Genomic DNA, 20,065 nt, shown 5'->3' with positions numbered 1-20,065 from the left:
ATGGCATGTGTTCCAGTTCTGTACTTTGCGCGAACACCACTGGAGTCTTTGGAATTTGGTAGTATGACAGAAATTGCGCACTTGCGGCTTCTTTTTTTCACCCCATGAAGAAAAAAAACTCAACAGAGGTCCCCATTAATTCATGAACCTTTCCAGGCATTTCCCAAGCGACAGCCATCGGGTTGGCGCGTGCTTCAGAATTTTTCGGTACTCAACGTTATGCATTTCTTGCAAATGCTTAAGGGCAGCTTTTCTTTTTGCACTTTTTTTCCAAATAAAAAAAAAATATCTACCAGGACTTCGTCCACCTTCACTGGGAGACAACACGCCGCTTTTTCTACTGCAATGTTGATTAAATAGCACGGACAGCCAATTATAATAACGTTTTCATGGGCTTCAGTCAGCACTGCCGCTACGCCATTTTTCTTTCCCAGCATGATGTTGGCGTTGTCAGAGCCAAAAGCTATGCAGTTAGACAATGGTATGTCCAAGGAATTCAGAGTATCTATCAGAAATCTGGCGATATTGCGCCCGGTTAACTGGCCCTCTAGGGTGCTCAGCGCAACAAGTTTGCTATCGATCACGCCCAATTCAACAAAATACGTAACCACGATCGGGTACAGCTGCGCTTGGCTGTCGTTACTACCATCCACGGCAACTGAAAACACACTTTTTCAGGGCACTCATCGTATTCTCTTGTGCGTGACGCACCATTTCACCGACAATAGCTGTCGTCTTAGTTCTAGAACATGCGTAGCACTTCGCAACGTCAGACTTTGGGAACATTTTGCGCAACGCAGGTCCCACGTGCTCAGAGGCGCTCAGCAGGACGTTATGCTCTAAAAAGAAATCGATAAGCAAGCACTCCGCACGGATGACATGACGGATGACGGATGGCACGGAGCACTCCGCACTCTGAAGGTTACTAGAGTGCTTCTTCGACGAAATGTGCGTAGCCAAGTCCGTTCTGCCGCCGTGCGAGATGCTTATGTCACAATTGCAAACTTTGCAAAACGCACGATGCTCGCCTTTCCGAGACGGCACAATACATCCAAACTCAGCAGCATACTGCCTTAGGAAGACCTGAAGATATTTCTTGCACTCACTGCTTAGCGCCATGGCCGGACTACGTTAACGCGGCACTAAACAACACACAACGCACGCCTCTTTGAAACTGCACTAGACTATGCAACTGAGCTGCCGAAGGTAACAAAGAACACAAGTAAACACGGAAGTTGCCTAAGCAAAAACCGTTGTTAGTGTAGAAACATTAGAGGCAGAAATTAAGCCACTGAAACTTTAGACAAAACCCGACCTTAGAGGCACGCCTGAATCACCCCAAGCAGTGGCGGCGCTACAGTCTCAAACAGCATAAAGCCACTGTAATTCTGGAAGTACCGCAGCTGTTTTCTCTTTGCCGCGGCGCCGCCCATTGGCCCCCTGCGATCACGTGGCCAAGCGCCGCCATGGATGGCCCGATCGAGCAGACGACCCGCAGTCAACACAGGGCTTCGGCGGTACGCGGGCGGCGTGTTTTATGGCTAACTTCAGCCCATAGTGTTCTGTGTGCATAAAATACGCACAACGTGGTCGCTCTGGGTCGCCGGGGATGCCGAGGTGTTGCACCTTCGGATGTAGCAATGAAATTGAAGTAGCACTATTTACTGTCCTGAACGGAAAGTGATAAAGAACAGTATGACCACATGACTGCATCGCTTTTTCATGACAAATTTGGCCTAAATAAGAATACCAGGCTTTGCGAGTTAAGTATTTTGTGAACTCATCAGTTGTTACCGGAGACACTAAACGCTTGTGCTGCAATTTACTGGTTAGTTTGACGTCCCTAACGAGCTTCCATCGCATGTTTTGCTGTAGATTTTTTGTCCATGACAGCTATGTTTTCGGAGACGTTCCGCGCGCCTTTTTTTCTGGAAGTCATTCATACTGGCTAATGAGTGATGAGTCTCACAACTATATCTGTGTTCTGCTAATATATGTTGCTCATTTGAATTTTTTCCCTTAAGTACAAAACAATTGCCGAAACCACACATGGGCCATGAAGGCTGCCGAACTTGAGGGTTTCGTGTCAAAATAAATAACCTTGAGTTCTTTAACGTGCTATAACATTAGGAGCCGACAGCAAGGAGAGTTCAAGAGAGTGTGGAATCACACTACTTTTCGAATGCGATGGCTAGGTATTCCTGGATAGCTTGCTGTGCGACTAATGTCTTGCAAGTATGCTGGTGAGCACGGGTCGCGCATTGGTCTCTTCAGTCCCTTTGAGAGCACATCGTATCCTCACAGCTTCTGGAGTCTTCCGTTAGCTTACCGATTTCATTTGCACAGCTTGTCTGCATGGCAAGACTTACCCAAATATTCTCAGCTTGGCGCTTTAATTCTAGCCTCTCCCCATCGGGGGGCCATCCAGCAGCAAGTTCAGAACGTTGGCCTCACGCGCTAACGTAGGTGGAGCCGCCAAAAAAGTCACCAGACTGGTGCGCGACAAGACGAAGGGAAGTACAGATGGGCATGAGACGGCAAGTGCTAAGCATCACATTTCAGGCGAGCTCTCATGTGAGCGCGGCATATATGACTGCAGTAAATAGTTTGCCTGGTCTCGAAAACATGCGTTTGCGAGCCTTTTAGAATGACTCTTTTCGGATATATAAGGTAGAATAACCTGCGCTGCAACGAATGAAGCGCTATGGAACACGCTTGCGTCTCGCGCACGCTCGGGAAGTGAAGAACACGATCGTGGCTGTGCAGCAGTCGTGCTATGCTTTAAATGCTTTTAAACCTTCGTCTCTATAAGATTTCATTCTTAAATACTATCATTCGTTATCTCTACGCAAAATCAACCGAGGCCTTTGTAGGGGAGACACCACGAGCTATTGAGGAACTTTCGTCGCCTAGCAGATGACGCGTTCGTCGCGCTGGACCATTCCTGGTAACTACAACCCAATGTTGCCAGCGCGCCGGCCGCTGAATGTGGTACTTTCAGAGTTCTACTAACTTTAAAACAGCAAAGTGAAAGTAGTTCTGGCAGTTTTAACTACTGCGCTTGGCCGACTATGTTTTTTAGACCTTTCATTGATCACGATGTTACGGTGTCAAGCGGTAGATAGCCTTGGAGCTATGCGGCCAGACTAGAAAAAGGATTTGGCCAAACGTGGGAGCATTTCCAGGAGATTTCTGTTTTTTTGGTCGTACAATCGAACAAAAGCATCAAGATTCGGGAGTCTCCCGGATAATTCGGGAGACCTGGCAGGTATGAAAAAGGGAAACGATATCTGCCGTTCTCTGTGCTACTCCTTGCTGCAGTCAGGTACACTTGCTCGCGAGCGCCTGCGCCCTCAAGAGCGCTATGCTTGTGGTTTTTCTTTCTATCATACTGTTCCAGCCACGAGCCGGTCGCGCTGAGGTAGAACAATGATGCGGTAGAAAATCCACAGGCAGAGCGTTCTCTCAGGCACGGGCGCACGCGAGTGCGCGACCCGCTCTGCTTGAAGCAACCTACGACACCCCCTTCAGCGGGTCGTTTTTTTGGACCGCTCCGCTATACGGCCTCCCCATCAAGTCCATTTTTTCGCACCCCCTCCCGCTATAATCTATAAAGAGGAGTTTGGCGCTAGCGTCTGTAATTCGTGGCCGCTGGGAGGTATAGGCAGGTATAGGGACTGCCTGTTCCTGTGTGTGTCTGCCGTGCGTTTCAAGTGCGTTGCAGAGCGTAGCGAGTAGGCCTAGCCGTGGTCATGCTGATGCGTGAACTACGTTCTGTCGCTACTGTGGCTCTCATTGAATTGAATCGGCTTCAGTTTTTCAAGAAGCTGTTTCCAGATTTTATGAGTTTTTTTTGTTTTGTTTTGTTTTTTGCGTGCAACGAGGCAGTGAAGGCACTCAACGGAGTCGGTGTTGTGATCCAGTGGTTGGTAGTTGGTGGTTGTAGTCCTTCAAGAAGCTGTTTCCGAATTTTGTAAGGAGTTTTTGTTTTTTGTTTTTTTGTTTTGTTTTTTGTGCAACGCGGCAGCAAGAAGGCACTCAACGGAGTCGGTGTTGTGATCCAGTGGTTGGTGATTGTGGTGTTCCTCGACAGTAAGAAAACCTACTCTGTCGATTAGCTTGGAGCACTTAGCACGCTCGCCGATGCGTGGAAGTCGGTGGCACTCACAACGCTGCGCAATTGCTTCCGCCATGCGGGATTTGTGCTGAATGACGAGTCGGCTGCCTTGGACGAGGAGAGCATCGTCGAGCAGCTGTCAGGCAGTGAGCAGCTCATTCACGACCTTCGCACTGCTGGTGTCGAAATTCCATCGGCCATCTCGTTTTCAGAGTTCACAGACGTAGGCCACGAGTTGGAACTGTGCGCTGGGCTCACAAATGTAGAAATTATTCGCCAAGTGCTTGTGGAGTCTGAGAGCGATGACGACGACTCACCTGCACCAGCGCGCCGACGCAAGCTGAGCTGATGCAAGCGAAATGCAGGCGGACCTGTTAGCACGGAAGCGGAGCGTGGTGCAGAAAAGCATTCATGACTTTTTCCGGCCTCAAAGTGAATAATAGGCAATAAATTGAGCTTTTTTCGGTGCACATTTGTTTTTTCGGACTGCCAGATTTTTCGGACATTTTCGTGGTCCGTTGAGAGTCCGAAAAATCAGTCGTCGACTATAAAAATTTGAGTCTTCAGGTTGGCATGTACTAGAGTAAAAGCTTGTCCCTCACCAATCCAGATAATTCGAACTGCTGACTTAGTCTCTGCCAATGACCATGTAACTGTAGGGTGCCGCACACTCATTAGTGTGGACAATAACAGTCTCGCACAGGTTAATTAGGACGGACCCCTGATGGAAGGCCACATCAAGGTATGACCGGTGCAGCAAGAGATTGCCAAAAAAGCTCTACTCAAAACCTAAATTCGATGATGCAAAGTTGCTTGCGCGCACCCCCTCCCCCCCTGAGGCAACTCTGACAACAACAGACAAAGCAAAAGGATGACCCCACCCTTGAAAACAGTGCCACAGCTTAATTTTGGTCTCCCATTTTTCACATTTTGTACAAGGTGGCAGAGAGAGTATATTGTTCAGCCAGCACCAGCCAGTGAACCAAGATTTCGGATGCTGATGGAAACGTTTTCTTGTTTTGTTTTTATTTATTTCTTTTATATTAATTTATCACAACACGCATGAAGCCCCCTTTAAAACCAAATTGAACAAACGTGCCTCGATGGCTTAGGGGTAGCGTGCCTGACTCATGGTTCGATCCCTTTCTAAATACTCCAATTTCATTCCCAGCACAATTAATTCACTTTACTTTCTTAAATGTCATAATGATATTGAGTTATGCTGCAACAAGTGAACTTGGTTATAACAAAATGATAAGTCCAAGGTTTTTCATTACGTGCAGGTTTTCGTTACATGCAAGCAAGGCACCCGTGTGCTGTGCAGTGTCAGTGCACATTAAAAGCTCCAGGTCGTCGAAACTTCCGGAACCCTCCACTACAGCGTCTCGCATAGTGTACGTCACTTTGAGAGGTTAAACCCTATAAACCAAACCAAACCAGTTCTCACATGAAGACTAGAAAAGAGAATGCAGAATGGACATCAGAATGAAAATTAAATGTGGGAAAGAGTACCTTAAATGCGTTTACAGTAAATTCCCATTACTTGAAGTTACAGAAGTGGTGAAATGTTTTGCAATCGCGCTGCGTGGCGCGACTGCAGCAACAGCAGCCTCCACCTCTGCCACGGCCTCACACGAACCAACTACGAGTGGAACAGAGAGGTGGGGTTGGCGGAGGAGAAAGTCTGCCAGAGGAACCATGGTCAGGCTAGAGAAGAGTGCGCGCAGTTCTGCTGCCGTCGGGCGAGGTAGTGTCTTCGTCTTCACGAATATTCCCGCTCTTGGTCTGGCCACCACTATAGAGTCACTGCTGCGCGCCGCCGGCACTTTACGCTACTCCAGTTACCGACGCGCAAAAGCTATCAGTGCCGGCATCTCGTGACAGCTATTTTTCACTACTTTTGAATTGCATCAACTGAGGTCGCTCATTGAGATCGCAGACATTCTTGTCATGTCAGTTCGTGTTTTATCATGATGAAAGAAACTGTTCTGACAAATTTCCAGAGATTCAGCCCTAGCTGAGAGACAGTCGGCATTGCGAGTTTGCTTTATCACGGTCAACCACCACAACATGTTCGTTGCATGGAGTTTTCAAATACATAAGCTTCACTGTGGGCAGTGTTGGGAAACTGAAGAGCTTCACAATATAGAGAAATTCCCTACATGGTGGCTCGTTACGTAGGGGCTTAACTGTAATCACAATTCGTCTTACCTTTTAATTCTTTTCAAATCTGCATGATGTCATGATCCTTTTGACCAATCTGGATTTCCACAATAACATAACAACTATGCCATGTTTTACAATGAATAAGGCCCTTAACAATATTGTGCTAGTACTCTGCGAAAATGAACCACATTTGCACAAGTGCTCAGAAAAGTGTGCAGCATTTTCACTACTAGAGCAAGCCTGCAAGCATGTATGTTACTGCAGTAGCAATCAGGCCAAGGGTTGTTCCTCCTCAGTAGTTTCAGTAAGGAGTTGAGAAAGTGCACTGGGTATGTGAAACACTCAAGTTGATACAGAGGAGACCCTCACCAGTTCCTTGAGCATCTCCTTGAGTGTGACGCATGTGACTGTCCACTGCTCCTCTCCATCACTCGCCAAGTGTGCCACGATGCCAGCCGCAAAGTAGCTCACATCGATCTGGCTTGAGTGCAGCAGGTTCCTGCATGACACAAACACACGTCAATTTGATGCCCCGTCAGCCACTTTCTTTCGAGAGAAAAGCAGTGAATTTCTAGCTCGCCATCCCAGCTTTGGCAACAGGCTACAAGCTTGAGTAAACTAGTTGTTTTTTTTTTATATTTAACCAGTCACCAACTATACCTTGTCATCAGCTCAGAAAAGCTATGCCCATAATGCAGAGATGCCTGACACTCCTCTGTGACGAGGTGACCATGGCAAGCTGTAGCCGTGTGGTCCAGACTGTAAGCTTATGTGCTACTCACAGCTATGGCGATACTCCTTGTGGCAGGTCTTTAAAGTTCATGGAACGCAACTTTCAAAAACAATTCCACAAAAGCATGCACCGTGCAAATTATTAGGTTTAATGATAGGTTCCATAGATGCATTTTAAGCTGCCTGAAAACCTAAATTATGTACCTGTTTTTCTTAATAATGTGTTGAACAACCCCCTTTGATAGCGGGTCCAAATTAGATAACGCATTCACCCCATGTGGAACTGGCTATAACATTCACAAAGACTATCATGACATCCTAAGCGACGAAAGGAAATCGCACACAAAAACAGAGCGGCCACTGTATCTTTACTGGGGCAACAACGAACGTTGAACATTCATTGCAAAAGTTGCCAAGAGTTTGCCACATAAAGTGCCATGCATTCACAGATGAGGAAATGCAACCCTGGAAAGCCACTCCATACGAGACTCACCGCAAAATACGCATCAGGTTATCCTTCATAAGGTCGCTCCGTAGACTCGGCACCTCCGCAATGTTATTCTGTGAAACAATGAAAATGTGTCAACAGCACAATCAACACAAAACACTTGGTGCTGAGAGAAATGAAGTGCCCAGTTTCATTTCTTCACTATGTCCGCTCTGTTTTAAAGCTGAAATAACGTCCAACAAAAATAGCAACTTCAGAAAAACTTATCTTGAAACTACAAAGCTTCAGCATCCCTGATGCAATCCTCTGATGGGCAGACAGGACACCTCAGGCATGAAAATGAAATGTAGGGAGAAGGGAATCGCTTGGGCAGGTTGATAAATATATAATCATAATTCAGGAAGCGTAGAAAGAACGGAGGACAAAGAGACGGGACAAGCCGTGTTGAAAGCTGTGTTGAAAGCGCTTCTCCCGTCTCGTCTTCATCCTCCGTTCTTCCCGCACTATGCTTCCTGAGAAATGTAGGCACATGGCTTTGTCTAGGATTAAGGACAGCCAACCCTGTTCCCATGTTTTAAGTGCATGCAAGATGTTGGATTGGGCACGGCTCGGTGACTGGTAGTCTGCACCTCATCACGCTGACTCTGATGACCGTGGTGGCTTTGTCATGTCCACATCAGTCTGAATGCCATGTAAACATGTGCCTCGTAACTGTGGGTGTCCCTCCTTTGTTTCAAACTATGCATGCACTTTTCCATTTGTCTAGCTGCTAGCACATGCAGCGCGACAGCGCATAAGCAAGCTGTTAATTGCGGAGGCGGCATGTGATCATCGTGGCAGTGAGGGGAGATAAGAGCAACGGAAGTGAGGCACGAGGATTCCCGGCGGGAGCCCTGCAGGGGGTGGTTGCGCAGCCGGCTAGCGAAACGGGCCAGCTGGATGTACACGGACAGCGGAGTGGAGTCTTGCCGGGACAAAGACTGAAGCGGTGTCAACCTGAGACAAATGAGGCGTATTTTCGCGAGTTGCTGTCATACAAGGGTGCAATGTTCCTTGCATCGCTCTGAACCCTTTCACCATGTTGCACTGTCCTGCTCACACAGCAGTTTTATTTTGCAACCCCTGTTCTGTTTTAATCTTAGCATTTACGTGACTTTCATGACATCATAACCGTCTCAATCAATCAGAAAATTTCATCTTTCATGGCAATGAGTTCTGGTGTGGCCCATGGGAGTTCTAATACAGTAAAATTTAGTTTACTCGACCTACTTAATTAGGAAATTTTGATAATTTGAACTAGGAGCAGAGTCCTGGGCGACGCTGATGTAAGTTGATGGCGTTGCATGCTCGTTAATCAGACATGAGCAAGCTCGTGATGCCGGAGCTAAGCAAATGCCAACACTGACCGATCGCTTGTCTCGGGAATGTTGGTAGCTCCACATTCTTATCTTCTCCATTGTTGTCATTCAGGCCTTCTGTAAGGCAAGTGCATCGCTATTCCCACTTTGACTCACTGGCTTTTGCATCCAGGCTTCACCCCATATCACATGTATCTGCCGGCGACATGCCGAACAGCGCAGCTGTCCAAGGCTGAACTGTAGACGTGGCCGCCTGGAGTGATTCCACAGCCGGTATGCTTTGTGTGCGACATCAGAGCAATGAAATCGTGCGAAAGTGCCAGAGCATGCCCAAGCTTAACTTTTCTGAGTTCTTGAATTTTAAAATACTTTGAAAATATGCGAGACTTCTGAATATACTGATGTTTGCTTGATATTCGAAACGTTCGAACATTCGCACAACCCTACTAATCAGCAGTGTGGAGTATGGAACAAGGCTCCCTCGCTCTTCATTCCACATTTGCACATCTTGCAGTCAATGGAAGGCCTTCCCACAGGGTGCCATACACTTCCTTTGCCATTCGATAGTCTGTGTCATGCCAAGCTTTTCTTTGATGCCAGCACTCAGAGCTTCACTCTGGTGTGAGACAACAGGATACAGAGGAACCTGAACTTTGCTGTGGCTAGTCTACTCTAGCAACACATAGCAAGAACAATAGCTGTGGGGATGGGCACATCCACGTCACCCAGACCAGGATTGCTCAGACCAAGGCATCTATGAATGGGATGGTGGTGGGGCAGTGTATGTATGCTGCCATATCTCCAGCCGCAGGTATGGTACCCTGCCAGCCTCGAACAAAAAACAGATACACATTAAAATGAGATGCTTGTATTAAGTACCAACGTCATAAGTGGGATCCAAATGCACAAGGTTTAGTGAAAAATGGATTTCATGCCACTATATCGAAAGTGTAACTACAGTGGCCAGAATATACCGCCTAGTGTGCCAACCGAGGGTGCTGAGGCGGCACCAAAAGCAACGGCTGCCAGCGGCTGCCACAAGGGGGTGCTGCTAACAGTGAGTGTGTGCAAGGCTTTTACAGCGGCTTCAGGAGCGCTAGGAATTCTTTAGGTCTTTAGGCTTTAGAAATTAGGAAGTTGGCCGAGCCGCTCTCAACTGAATCGCGAGAGACTCCTTTGGCACATGTCCCTCTCCCATCTGCCTGCTTAATGCCTTTACCCAGTCTGCAAGTCATCCAGCACCAACCAAGGCCATGAACATGAACATATTTCTGTTGTTTTAAATAGATCCAATCTGGAGCACCGACATTAAATATGCCCATTCTTTGCAAGGACACTTCACCTGGACATACTTGTGATATGGCATTTTGATGAGTAACCCGTCTCAAACTAACAGACGTCACATAAGACATGCACCAGAGAAATTACGCACCTATGCACATGGCAAACGCCCCCTGCAAAAGTGATATTATCTGCTAAACGAGATCGTCTGCTGAGGGCTGAGGTGGACATGGCCATTCCCTTTCATGGCGAGCAATCATTAAGTTCTAAATTTAAGGGGGGACACGGGTCTTTCGGACCAAAAAATCGCGAAAAAATCACTTTTTAGAAAATGTGATTTGCGAAATTAGTAGCTCTTTATCTACCTATCTGCTAAGTTTTTCATCTCTAGGGTCGGTATTTTAGTCACAATGCCAATTTATATAATCAATGTCGCCCAAATTTGGGCCGAAAACGACCCCCGAAACAACCATTTTCCGCGAGGCGTAGCTCCCATTTTGTGCGCGGCACCGTAGCCAGCTTGGTCTCATTCGAAAGAGCCGCCTTTCGTCTTCAAATTGCCGCCTCTCTGTTTACATTCGCCCATTGGTCTCATAAAAAATAGCAAAAAAGAAAACGTGGCATTTGCAATCCCATTGGCTTTCGGGGTGCACGTGACGATAAGGCGTCCCAGCATTGGTGGAGCTGGCTGACGGCGCCTGCTCGGCGCGCCCGAGCCGCGGGGAGACGGCGGAGACGTGACGCCGGCCGTGCTTGGTTCAAAACCGCGAGGTGCGTTCATGGCAAGAATTTGTGAAAAAAGTGAAAAAAATAGTTGAATAATCATCTCAAGTGATGCCCTGCCCCGGCTGTGCGCGCTCAGGCCGACGAAAATCGTGCGCCGAACGATCGTGTGTACGAGCCTGAAGTAGGCCTAGCGTGTTCCCCAGCATGGGGGACTGCTACTGCCAGCGGTCGCACCCACCGCGACAATGATAACGCAGGCCGCAGATGAGCAGAAAGATAAGCTCAAAACAGGAAAAGCTTGAACTCGCGCCAACTCCAGCAACGAAGCGGTAGACGGATTGTGTTCGTAACGATGACGGCAGCGCGGCGGACAGTCCGCTTGGCGATGCGGAGTTCACGATCGTCAGATCTAAACAGTTTGCCGAGATTGGCGAAGCGTAAAACATACGGCGGCGATATTGGCATTTAAAAAAGTGAACGGGGATAAGGAATCGCCGTCAAACATTCTCCAATGCGTAAACTGCGGGACACGTCGTCTTCGTAGAGCTCGCCGCGCGCTTGCGCCGATCGGACCTCGTTCATAGTCCTTAGGGAATTCACTTGCTTCCAGTGCAATGCAGAGCACTGGGAAGCAGCAAACAGCTCCAAATTACATTTATTTTCCGCGATAAATGTTCCTCATCGCGGTCTTGATGCGAGGACGTAGCAAAATGACGTACGTAAAAAAAAAAAAAAAAAGTGACAATTGAATGTGCTGCAAAACGAAAGCAGAAGGGCAAACCCAATGCAGATTACTGTCCAGGAGCCTTCTAGGCTACAGTGACCTGCATTTCTACAGTTTTTGTTTGATTAAATTAGTGTTTGACATTGCAATTCGTTTTTTCCATTTTTCTCAAAATGAAAATTTTGCCTACCCTTCTATTTTGCGGGTGGCATTGTGGCTCTCCTACTCGTTAGATTGTAATGATTTTTTTTTTTACTGGCTCGTGAGTGTTAAAGGAACACAATAAAGCTATTATACAAGGTCTCAACTGCATGAAAAATTTTTAAACATAAGAAGATGTAGAAAGGGGGTGGTTGCACTTGTGAAGCTGAAACTTAAAACTTCCATAACTTTGGCTTGTAGTAAGGCAGGAGCACAAAACTTGTTTTATAGTGTTCCTTAGACATTCAGGAACAGATCCATGTGCATTTTAGCAATTTCCCTTCAGTAGATATTTTTACAAGCTTCCCGCAAGTCTGGAACAGCAAAAGTTGCTGTAACTACTCAGCAAATTTATTTAGAAGAAAACTAACAACATATTTGAAACCAGCACAAGAATTTACATAAACCCTGCAAATTTCATACTGACAGGACAAATATTAAGAAAATTTTGCTCAAGACCCATGTCCCCCTTAAGCCATAAAAAAACTATAAAAACAAAATATAAAATCTTTTATAAATTAGTGCTGATTTATAACGATGATGATGATGCCTCAGCTTGTTTAGTATGTGCAGTACCTTCAATTGACGACTGGTGGCAGTCATTGCATACGGTGCCACTCCCTCCTATGGGGAACTGCCACTATGCAGCACACTAGTGAGTATGTTGCTTAAGTATGCTCTGCTCATAAAAACTGCTGTCACTTTGGGCACATCATGTGATGGGGAGACAGACACCTTCCCACTACAGCTCACCACAACACAGGTGGAGGCCATTCTCAGAATGCTGCACCAATGCAGCCCCACCAATTACAGTAGAACCCCAACGATGCAAACCAAGTTACGAACTTCGGAATGCTATGGATTAATAATCCTCAATTTAGTGAGCATCACTGCACACGATGTGCAAAACTTGGGCTTTTCCTGACACTTTTCCACATCACTGCATATGATACCAACCCATAAGCCACGACCGCAACCTCAACCAACATGTCCACACAATGTTCACTATGTGATCCCTAGTCATGCTGTGCACACAGGAAGTAGTCGAGGCAACACGTAGCATGCATATCGCTGACGTCATGATAGCCATCCGCATTGTAAATAACTTCCCTCAGCTGCAAGTAAATCTGCATGAATGCATTTCATTTACTTCTCTGCACAAATTTTCACTGCTCCATCCCGACGATACAAAAGTTTGGTTGACACAATTTTTTTTTGCAACCCCTAGAGATATGTATTACCAAGACCCCACCGTATCAGCTCTTTAGAGTGCATGTACAAAAAGCGCACTGTTTTCTTCCCAAATAGCAAACAGCGGCAAACAAGCAGGCAAGAAACGACAACTCACCACAAGTCCAAGCACCTTGGTTTCAACCGCACTTTCTCCAAGGAAGAGCTGGAAGGAAGAACAGCAATGTTCAACTTAGGAAGCAGGCAAACCAAGCACTGCAGTGGCAAGAGCGGTGGTGTATGTCCTACACGGCAGCAAGAAAAGCTCAGAGCCAGAAAAAGATGTACACAAACGGTTGAAACAACTTGGCTGCCACAATAAGAATGCACCACCATATTCAGCATGCACACAAGTGTCTCGGTTTCAGCACAAGAGGCATGTATGCACCATAAACTATGCATCTTGTGGGCATCGGGTCAATTTAGTTCATGTCTGGTGCTGCAGTTTTGATAATTGGAGACCTCAGAGTAAACACTGATGAGTGAAAGCCCACACCCAACCAGAGGTCACCACAGGCATAACCCAATCAAAATAAACAAAAAAGGAGCAAATGCCAGAAGAAAATTTGAGCAAAAGTGAATTAAAGCAGAATGTCTGTGATATGAAACAGACTGGTAAGAATTCATAAAATTCCCCGGCCAGAGTGCATTGTGTACAATGGCCAGAATTTCAGACATTCCAAACGCTCTCCCTCGCCACTACAGACAATGCATGAGCAATGATCAAAGCCTTGAGCAGTAAGCAGTGCCCACACATCATTGACTCTGTGATCACCAATTGCACTCCATGCTTTGCAAGCATTTTGCAGTGGCGCACAGCCCAGACATCACCGCCACGAGAAACTGGCAGTGGCGTTCTGTACGCACAGGAATGATAAATTTTGTTCATTAGCAAGAACGCATCCATGTCCAATAGACTTACAATGGCTCGTGCCCTACCCCCCTTCCCCCCCCCCCCCCCACCTCAATGTTGTGTGACAGGTCATGTATCCATTCTGTAAATTATGGGTTCTCCAATAGACTTCCATGAAACCTCTGACTTTCAAAGCGCTTCGTCCCTTATATACCTAAATCCATGCACACCTCAACCAACACATTTTTCACAATGCTCACTTTTTTGGCAACGTCTCGATATGCACATGATTCTTGCTAAGCAGAGCTACTATCTGGTGTATCAATTTCAGAATATTAATCAGAATAGTAATGCTGACAACTTTTGGGTAAGCCACTTGAGTTGTGTAACTCCCAAGGAAGCGTTGAATGAAGGACACCTTGGTTGGTTCACAAACAGAGAAATAATGCAAAATGGATCAAGTGTTATGCAGTTCATTTTCTGGCATAATGCACGGTTCACCTCTGGCTACTATCCGAAAATGTCCCTAGGTGGCCCGGTGATGTTGGTGGCTGCATTGGCAGCTTCATTTGATGCCGATACTACTGCATTGTCAGGCATTCGGCCGTTCCTGACATCCTGATAGTCGAGCTGCCCACCTTTAAATATTTTAAATGCATGTTCTGTGGAGGTCAAGCTCGTTGAAGTGCAGGCCAGCATTCACCGCAAGAATGTCCAACTCGTAAACGGGATCTATGGCTGGTGGAAACAAAGTGAAGGTTCCGGCCAGCAGCAGCTTCAATTTCAGCTGAAGCTAGGGAGCCCTGCTCTACATGCACCAGCAATTACACAATCCGAGTAGAGATAAATTGAGTTTCAATCCAAGCAGTGGAGAAAAGACCTCCACATATCTCCGCAATAAATCCATCTTTTGCTGCCGAACAAGTGACAAAAAAAGTCATGAAATGCTGTACTACCAGATTTTGCGAACATAAAAATTGTGATAGAAATCTCGTCAGAGCCCCCTTAATAGTAAAATTTAGGCGCATTTTGAGGCTATGTGCCTCAGCGTGGCACAAAAAAGTCTGAGGGGCAAAAAAAAAACATGCGAGTTTGAAAATATCTGAGAACAAGTGCGGCGAATAAACAAATAAGATGTCAGTGCAGTTTGCATGTCCACACCTGCGCTCGTTCGGACAACTTTGAGTGGCACAAGGGAACACACTCGGCAAACTGACAGTGTGTGCCTCTCACCTCGAGAACATTGAGGAACAGCTCCATGCCCCCCTTGGAGAGGAACACTGAACATGTCTTGGGAGACTCATCTGTGGGGGAAGCAGAAGAAAGGGCTTCAGTGTTTAAGAAAAACAGCAAAGCATAGCCATGCACACAGGAGGCACAAGAAACCAAAGCATAACTCAACACTTCTTCTGCATAAGTACAAATGCCATTTCAACAAACGAACCTACAAGGAGGATTTCTCATCAGCAAACATATGCAACAAAGTTGAACTTGTCACCAGAATGTATATTTCACAGCAGAGGCCTATTTCAATAAATCCTTGCAAAACAAAACAAAGTTTGGCAAGTTATCTTCTAATGTAAGAAACATAATGTTGCCAAGTTGTTTATTTTGTTGCCGATAAATATTAGCTATATCAATTCAGACACTGCCATTTCCCTCCACCAGAAATTCTGACCAAAAGTAGTATGCACCTGAAAAGGTACCACTGATTCTGCCCAAACTAAAACTCACATTATGCACAAGTGACAATGCAATCATGTCACTGAGCAAGTAGATGCAGTGATCAAACAAGGGAAGGACACAGAGAACAGGACGAGCGGTGTCGTTTTGAGTGTATCACTCAGCCAATTTTAGGGGTGTGTGAATATTCGAATCTACAAATACAAATCAAATACGTTTGTTATCCAATTCATATTTGTATTAGATAGACTGATATTCAAAATTTCCGAATATCCAAAAATTACCGAATACATTGAAAATTTTCGAATTGACAGCCCTGCACATGGCACTTCAGTGCAATGCTCGACCGCATGGATAAACTATGCAGTGAAGCGTCCTCAAAACGCGACGGAGCCATTTTGTAGAGGGGAACTTTTGTGAAGAAAGCCTTCTCGAAAATGTGCTCAAGGTGAAGCACTTTAGACCGGGAAAAGAACACTGTTCACACTTCAATTGGATCTCAAATGCAGACTTCTCAAACCATCTCAAATGCATCTCAATTGCATCTCAATTGCATCTCAAATGCAGAATTCAGCAGATAAAATTACTGCGATGGAAACGGTTTCTGTCAGTTTTTCCAGGCAATTGGATAATTCTAGCTTTGAGATGTTTCAGATATTTTTTCTAGTTCCTTAAAGGCTGAACTAACGAGAGTTTACTGTATTCAGCTGCAACATGACAGCTCCACCCAGTTTCATGCGGGTCCTTTCCTGTACAAAAACAAACTGGCATATGAAATCCTATATAAAATTTATACTGCATTGTTCAGTAGGGTATACACATCTGTGCAATTCTGGTTTGATTTTCTTTGAAAATACAATGTGAATTCTGAAATAAACAAGACGAATAATGCTTGGTATTTTATAATATTCCTTTTTTTTTTTTTTCACTGAGCAGATATCTGATATTTGAAGGCATCTTTTTCCATATTCGTATTCGATTCGTACTCAAAGATTTCAATATTCGCATGCCCTTAATTTCAGCCCAAGGAAAATTTTTGCACAACCACCCTGAGGACCTTATTGCTAACAAGCAAGCTTATTGCTAACAAACTCCCTGGGCTCCAAAATACATCACACCTGGAATTTCTCTCACTTTCAGGATTCATCCCAGCAACGTTACATGTAGACTAACTGAGAGTTCACAAGTCTACTATGAAGTGCCGCTGAACATAGAACAAACCCTTGCTCAGACGTATTCAAGACCAGGCACTCAGTAAATGTACTCAAATGTGGCGCCTTTGGGGTTACTATGCACAAACACAACTGCTAAAGAACTGTCACTAAAGTGTCTCAACAGCTCTCTGCTCGTTGGGAGGACAACGAGAAATATGTTTTAACATAATTTTGGGAAACTGTTCAAATCTTGATAACATGTAGTCAGCCACCCTTGTTTTCACTTTTTGATAAGGAAAAGTAGTCAAGCACATTTCAATCATATCCTTCACTTCTCCACAGTGCTACACATGATCCAAAATCTGTGCCTCTACAACCACAAAGCTCCAGTGAACTCTCTACATCGATGACATCAATGCATAAAAAGGCATGAAGTGAGCAGTAAACTGAGGATGCCTCTCTCTTACCTGTCAGGTTCCAGAGTGCGCTGAGCGTGAACTTCATCATGATGTCCACCTCACCAGCGTACAACTTGCTCTTGACAATGCGCAGCAGCCGCTCCATGTACTCGGGCTTGGCACCCAACGAGGACGTCTCCGAAGTTGAGATCTGCACCAAACAAGGGAGGATCAGCCTGCAGCACCAGCCACATTTTGCAAGGCATGTTTATGCAGCGGTGTTTGAATCACCTTTTCAAGCACAATGAGTGCATCTGCAAGCAGCACTTCAGTTCAACATCCCTTCAGTAATGATCTACACAGCTGTAGCAAATGTATACAGCTATGCCGATAGTTAATCAATTCAATCCATGCTAGTAAATGTGCAGAAGACTGCCGATTGAAAATCATCAACATTACAAGACATTACTCCTCCTTCCACAAGTACTTCCACAAGGGAGGTGCCATTTCATCATCAGCACAAGCCTGGCTATACCCACTGCAGGACAGAGGCCTCTCCCGAATTTCTCCAATTTGACCTGTCCAGCACAAGAGGCAGTCACAGTTTAGCCACAAACACACCTAACCTTCTGTCGTTAAAAATCCCCAGTTATCTTGCCTTGGCAATGCATGCCCTGCCTATGCCCATTCCTTCTTTATTTGGACTAAAATATCATTAAATCACTCATGATCCCTTGACCCATTTGGCATGCTTCTTGTCTCTTAACATTACACCTACAATTTTCCATTCCATCACTCTCTGCACTGCCCTCAACTTAAATAGAACTCTTTTCGTTACCCTCTGCCTATCAGCCCCGTAGGTAAGTACAGGTAAGATGCAACTGTTGTATACTTTCCTCTTGAGCAATACCGGTAAGCTGCTAGTCATTATCTGCGAGTGCTTGCCAAATCTGCTCCATCCCAGTCTTATTCTCCCAGCTGTTTCCCTTTCATGGTCCGGATCTGCAGTTACTACCTGTCCTAAGTAGACATATTCCCCTACCTCTACCGGTGCTTCGCTACCTAATGAGGAGGGATATTGGTAACCTGCCGTTCAAGATCCGATCAATCTTATTCCCCTAGTTATTTCTCTCTTTCAAGATCCAGATCTGCGGTCACTACCTGTACTGAGCAGACCTATCTGCCTACCACTTCCAGCTCCTCGCTACCTGCTGTACACTGCTGTTCCTTTTCTAGACTGTTAAACATTACTTTAGTCTTCTGGACATTAATTTTTATGCCTACCTTTCTGCTTTTCCTGTCTAGGTCATCAATCATTCTTTGCAATTTGTCCCCTGGATTACTTAGCAAGGCAATGTCATCACCAAATCGCAGATTCTCCCATCAAGGCAGATTCCCCCATCAAGCCTTATCTCTAACAGCTGCCATTCCGAGCCTCTAAATACTTTCTCTAAGCAAGCTATGAATAGTACTGGGGAGATGATGTCTCCTTGAAAACACTTTTCTTTATGAGAATTTTAATTTTTTCTTTATGAAGAAACATAGATATCTTCCAGTGCTTTCACATATGGCTCAACTACACTTTGATTTTGCAATGTCTGCATGACTGCTGAGGTTTAAACCGAGTCAAATGCTTTCTCTCGTAATCAATGGATACTAGGTGTAGGGGCTGGTTATATTCTGGCATTTTTCTATCACTTGGTTGATACCATGAAAAGCTCCACTGTCGAGTAGCCTTTAAGAGAGGCTGCCTAGTCCTTTGGTTGACTAAGTCTAAGGTCATCCTGATTCTATTAGTTATTACGCTAATGAATGCTACTCTGACCTACCTAGCCTGGCCAGACTCACCAAGCGCACGGGCCCAGCTCAGGCCCAAGAATGAAATGAGTTGTGCCCCTGTTACTAACACAAATTGTCCCCAAAACTTGTCACTAACAGGTCACTAACAGATGTGTCACTAGAGTAAAAGCTCATTAATTCAAACTTCAAGGAATCAGCAAAAGAGTTTGAATAATATCCAAAGTTCGAATCATCAAATCACCCCAGCAAAGCTGATGAGAACCCACTTGCATTTAATTACGGCAAATTAATTTGGTTAAAAACTAGGTAATAGTCGGCTGCTTTACAGATGAGAACAGCACGACAATGACCATTTTTTGCACAGTCATCAATGCTTTACTGTGAGCCCACTGTCGGGAACGCCAAAGCAGAACCGCTCAAAAGCGATAAGGGCCTCCACTGCATCCTTCACAGTGTGACGCGATAACAGCCACGTCCCCTCACAAACGGCCTGCACCATATGTGAGGCTTCACTGCATAGCATGCTGAATGGCACTCCACGAGTGCCCATTTTCGAAACAAACCAAGCAGAATGAGGCGGGCAAAACATGTAGTGTTGCTAATGGTTGTCCGAAACCTCACGTAACTGCGATTAGTTGACTGCCTGATGCGTAATCAATAGCAACAGTCACCATGGGCTGACGCAAACGGTGCGAAGCTCATAAAAGTGAAACTGAAACTAAGTATTCAGCCTTCCACTGGAAATGAGGCTGTTCATTATTCATCATGCTTGCCAATGAGGACGGTCAATTCTGCAAAATGCAGTTCAGGTGCGAGGACTGCTATTCTGATGATTGCTTACAGTGCTAATCGTACATGGAAGCGGCCTAACCGGTGCGAGACCCATAGCGCCTGTCCGATGCCATAGCCTTACAAGGCGTTGGCTGGACTGCACCGACAATAAAACATGCATATTTCTGAATTAACAGGGTTCGATTTAAGCTGCATGTCATGGAAGTCATGTACAACTGAGAGCAGGCAGCTGCCGCCACAGCCACCAGCTCCGACCCTCCTGTAACGTTGGCTGCAGCACCGGTCATGGCACCAGTCTGGCTTTAACCATTCTTACATGGCATTATATAATTTTTTTATCTCTGGTTTTATCTCCTCTCCCTGCTTTAGAGTCATGCAGCCTCGTAACTATGCCGCTATACC

General features: G+C 45.6%; 1 protein-coding gene across 3 annotated transcripts in view; it reads right to left on the bottom strand.

The window, feature by feature from the left end:
* The window catches only part of LOC146180970 (protein zyg-11 homolog B-like), a 95,895-nt gene that overhangs the window by 24,287 nt on the left and 51,543 nt on the right, over positions 1-20,065 (bottom strand). For all 3 annotated transcript variants that reach the window (XM_084576206.1, XM_084576207.1, XM_084576208.1), the window contains exons 10-14: positions 17,141-17,282; positions 15,070-15,140; positions 13,102-13,149; positions 7,509-7,576; positions 6,653-6,782 (exon numbers count right to left, since the gene is read on the bottom strand). In XM_084576206.1, the coding sequence (XP_084432332.1) occupies positions 6,653-6,782; positions 7,509-7,576; positions 13,102-13,149; positions 15,070-15,140; positions 17,141-17,282 (459 nt within the window). The remainder of the gene's footprint in view (positions 1-6,652; positions 6,783-7,508; positions 7,577-13,101; positions 13,150-15,069; positions 15,141-17,140; positions 17,283-20,065) is intronic.

Source organism: Amblyomma maculatum, chromosome 8, assembly GCF_055883805.1.
Source record: "Amblyomma maculatum isolate TAMU_Amacu chromosome 8, ASM5588380v1, whole genome shotgun sequence".
NCBI classification, from domain to species: Eukaryota; Metazoa; Arthropoda; class Arachnida; order Ixodida; family Ixodidae; genus Amblyomma; species Amblyomma maculatum.
This window is presented reverse-complemented; position numbering and strand designations above follow the sequence as displayed.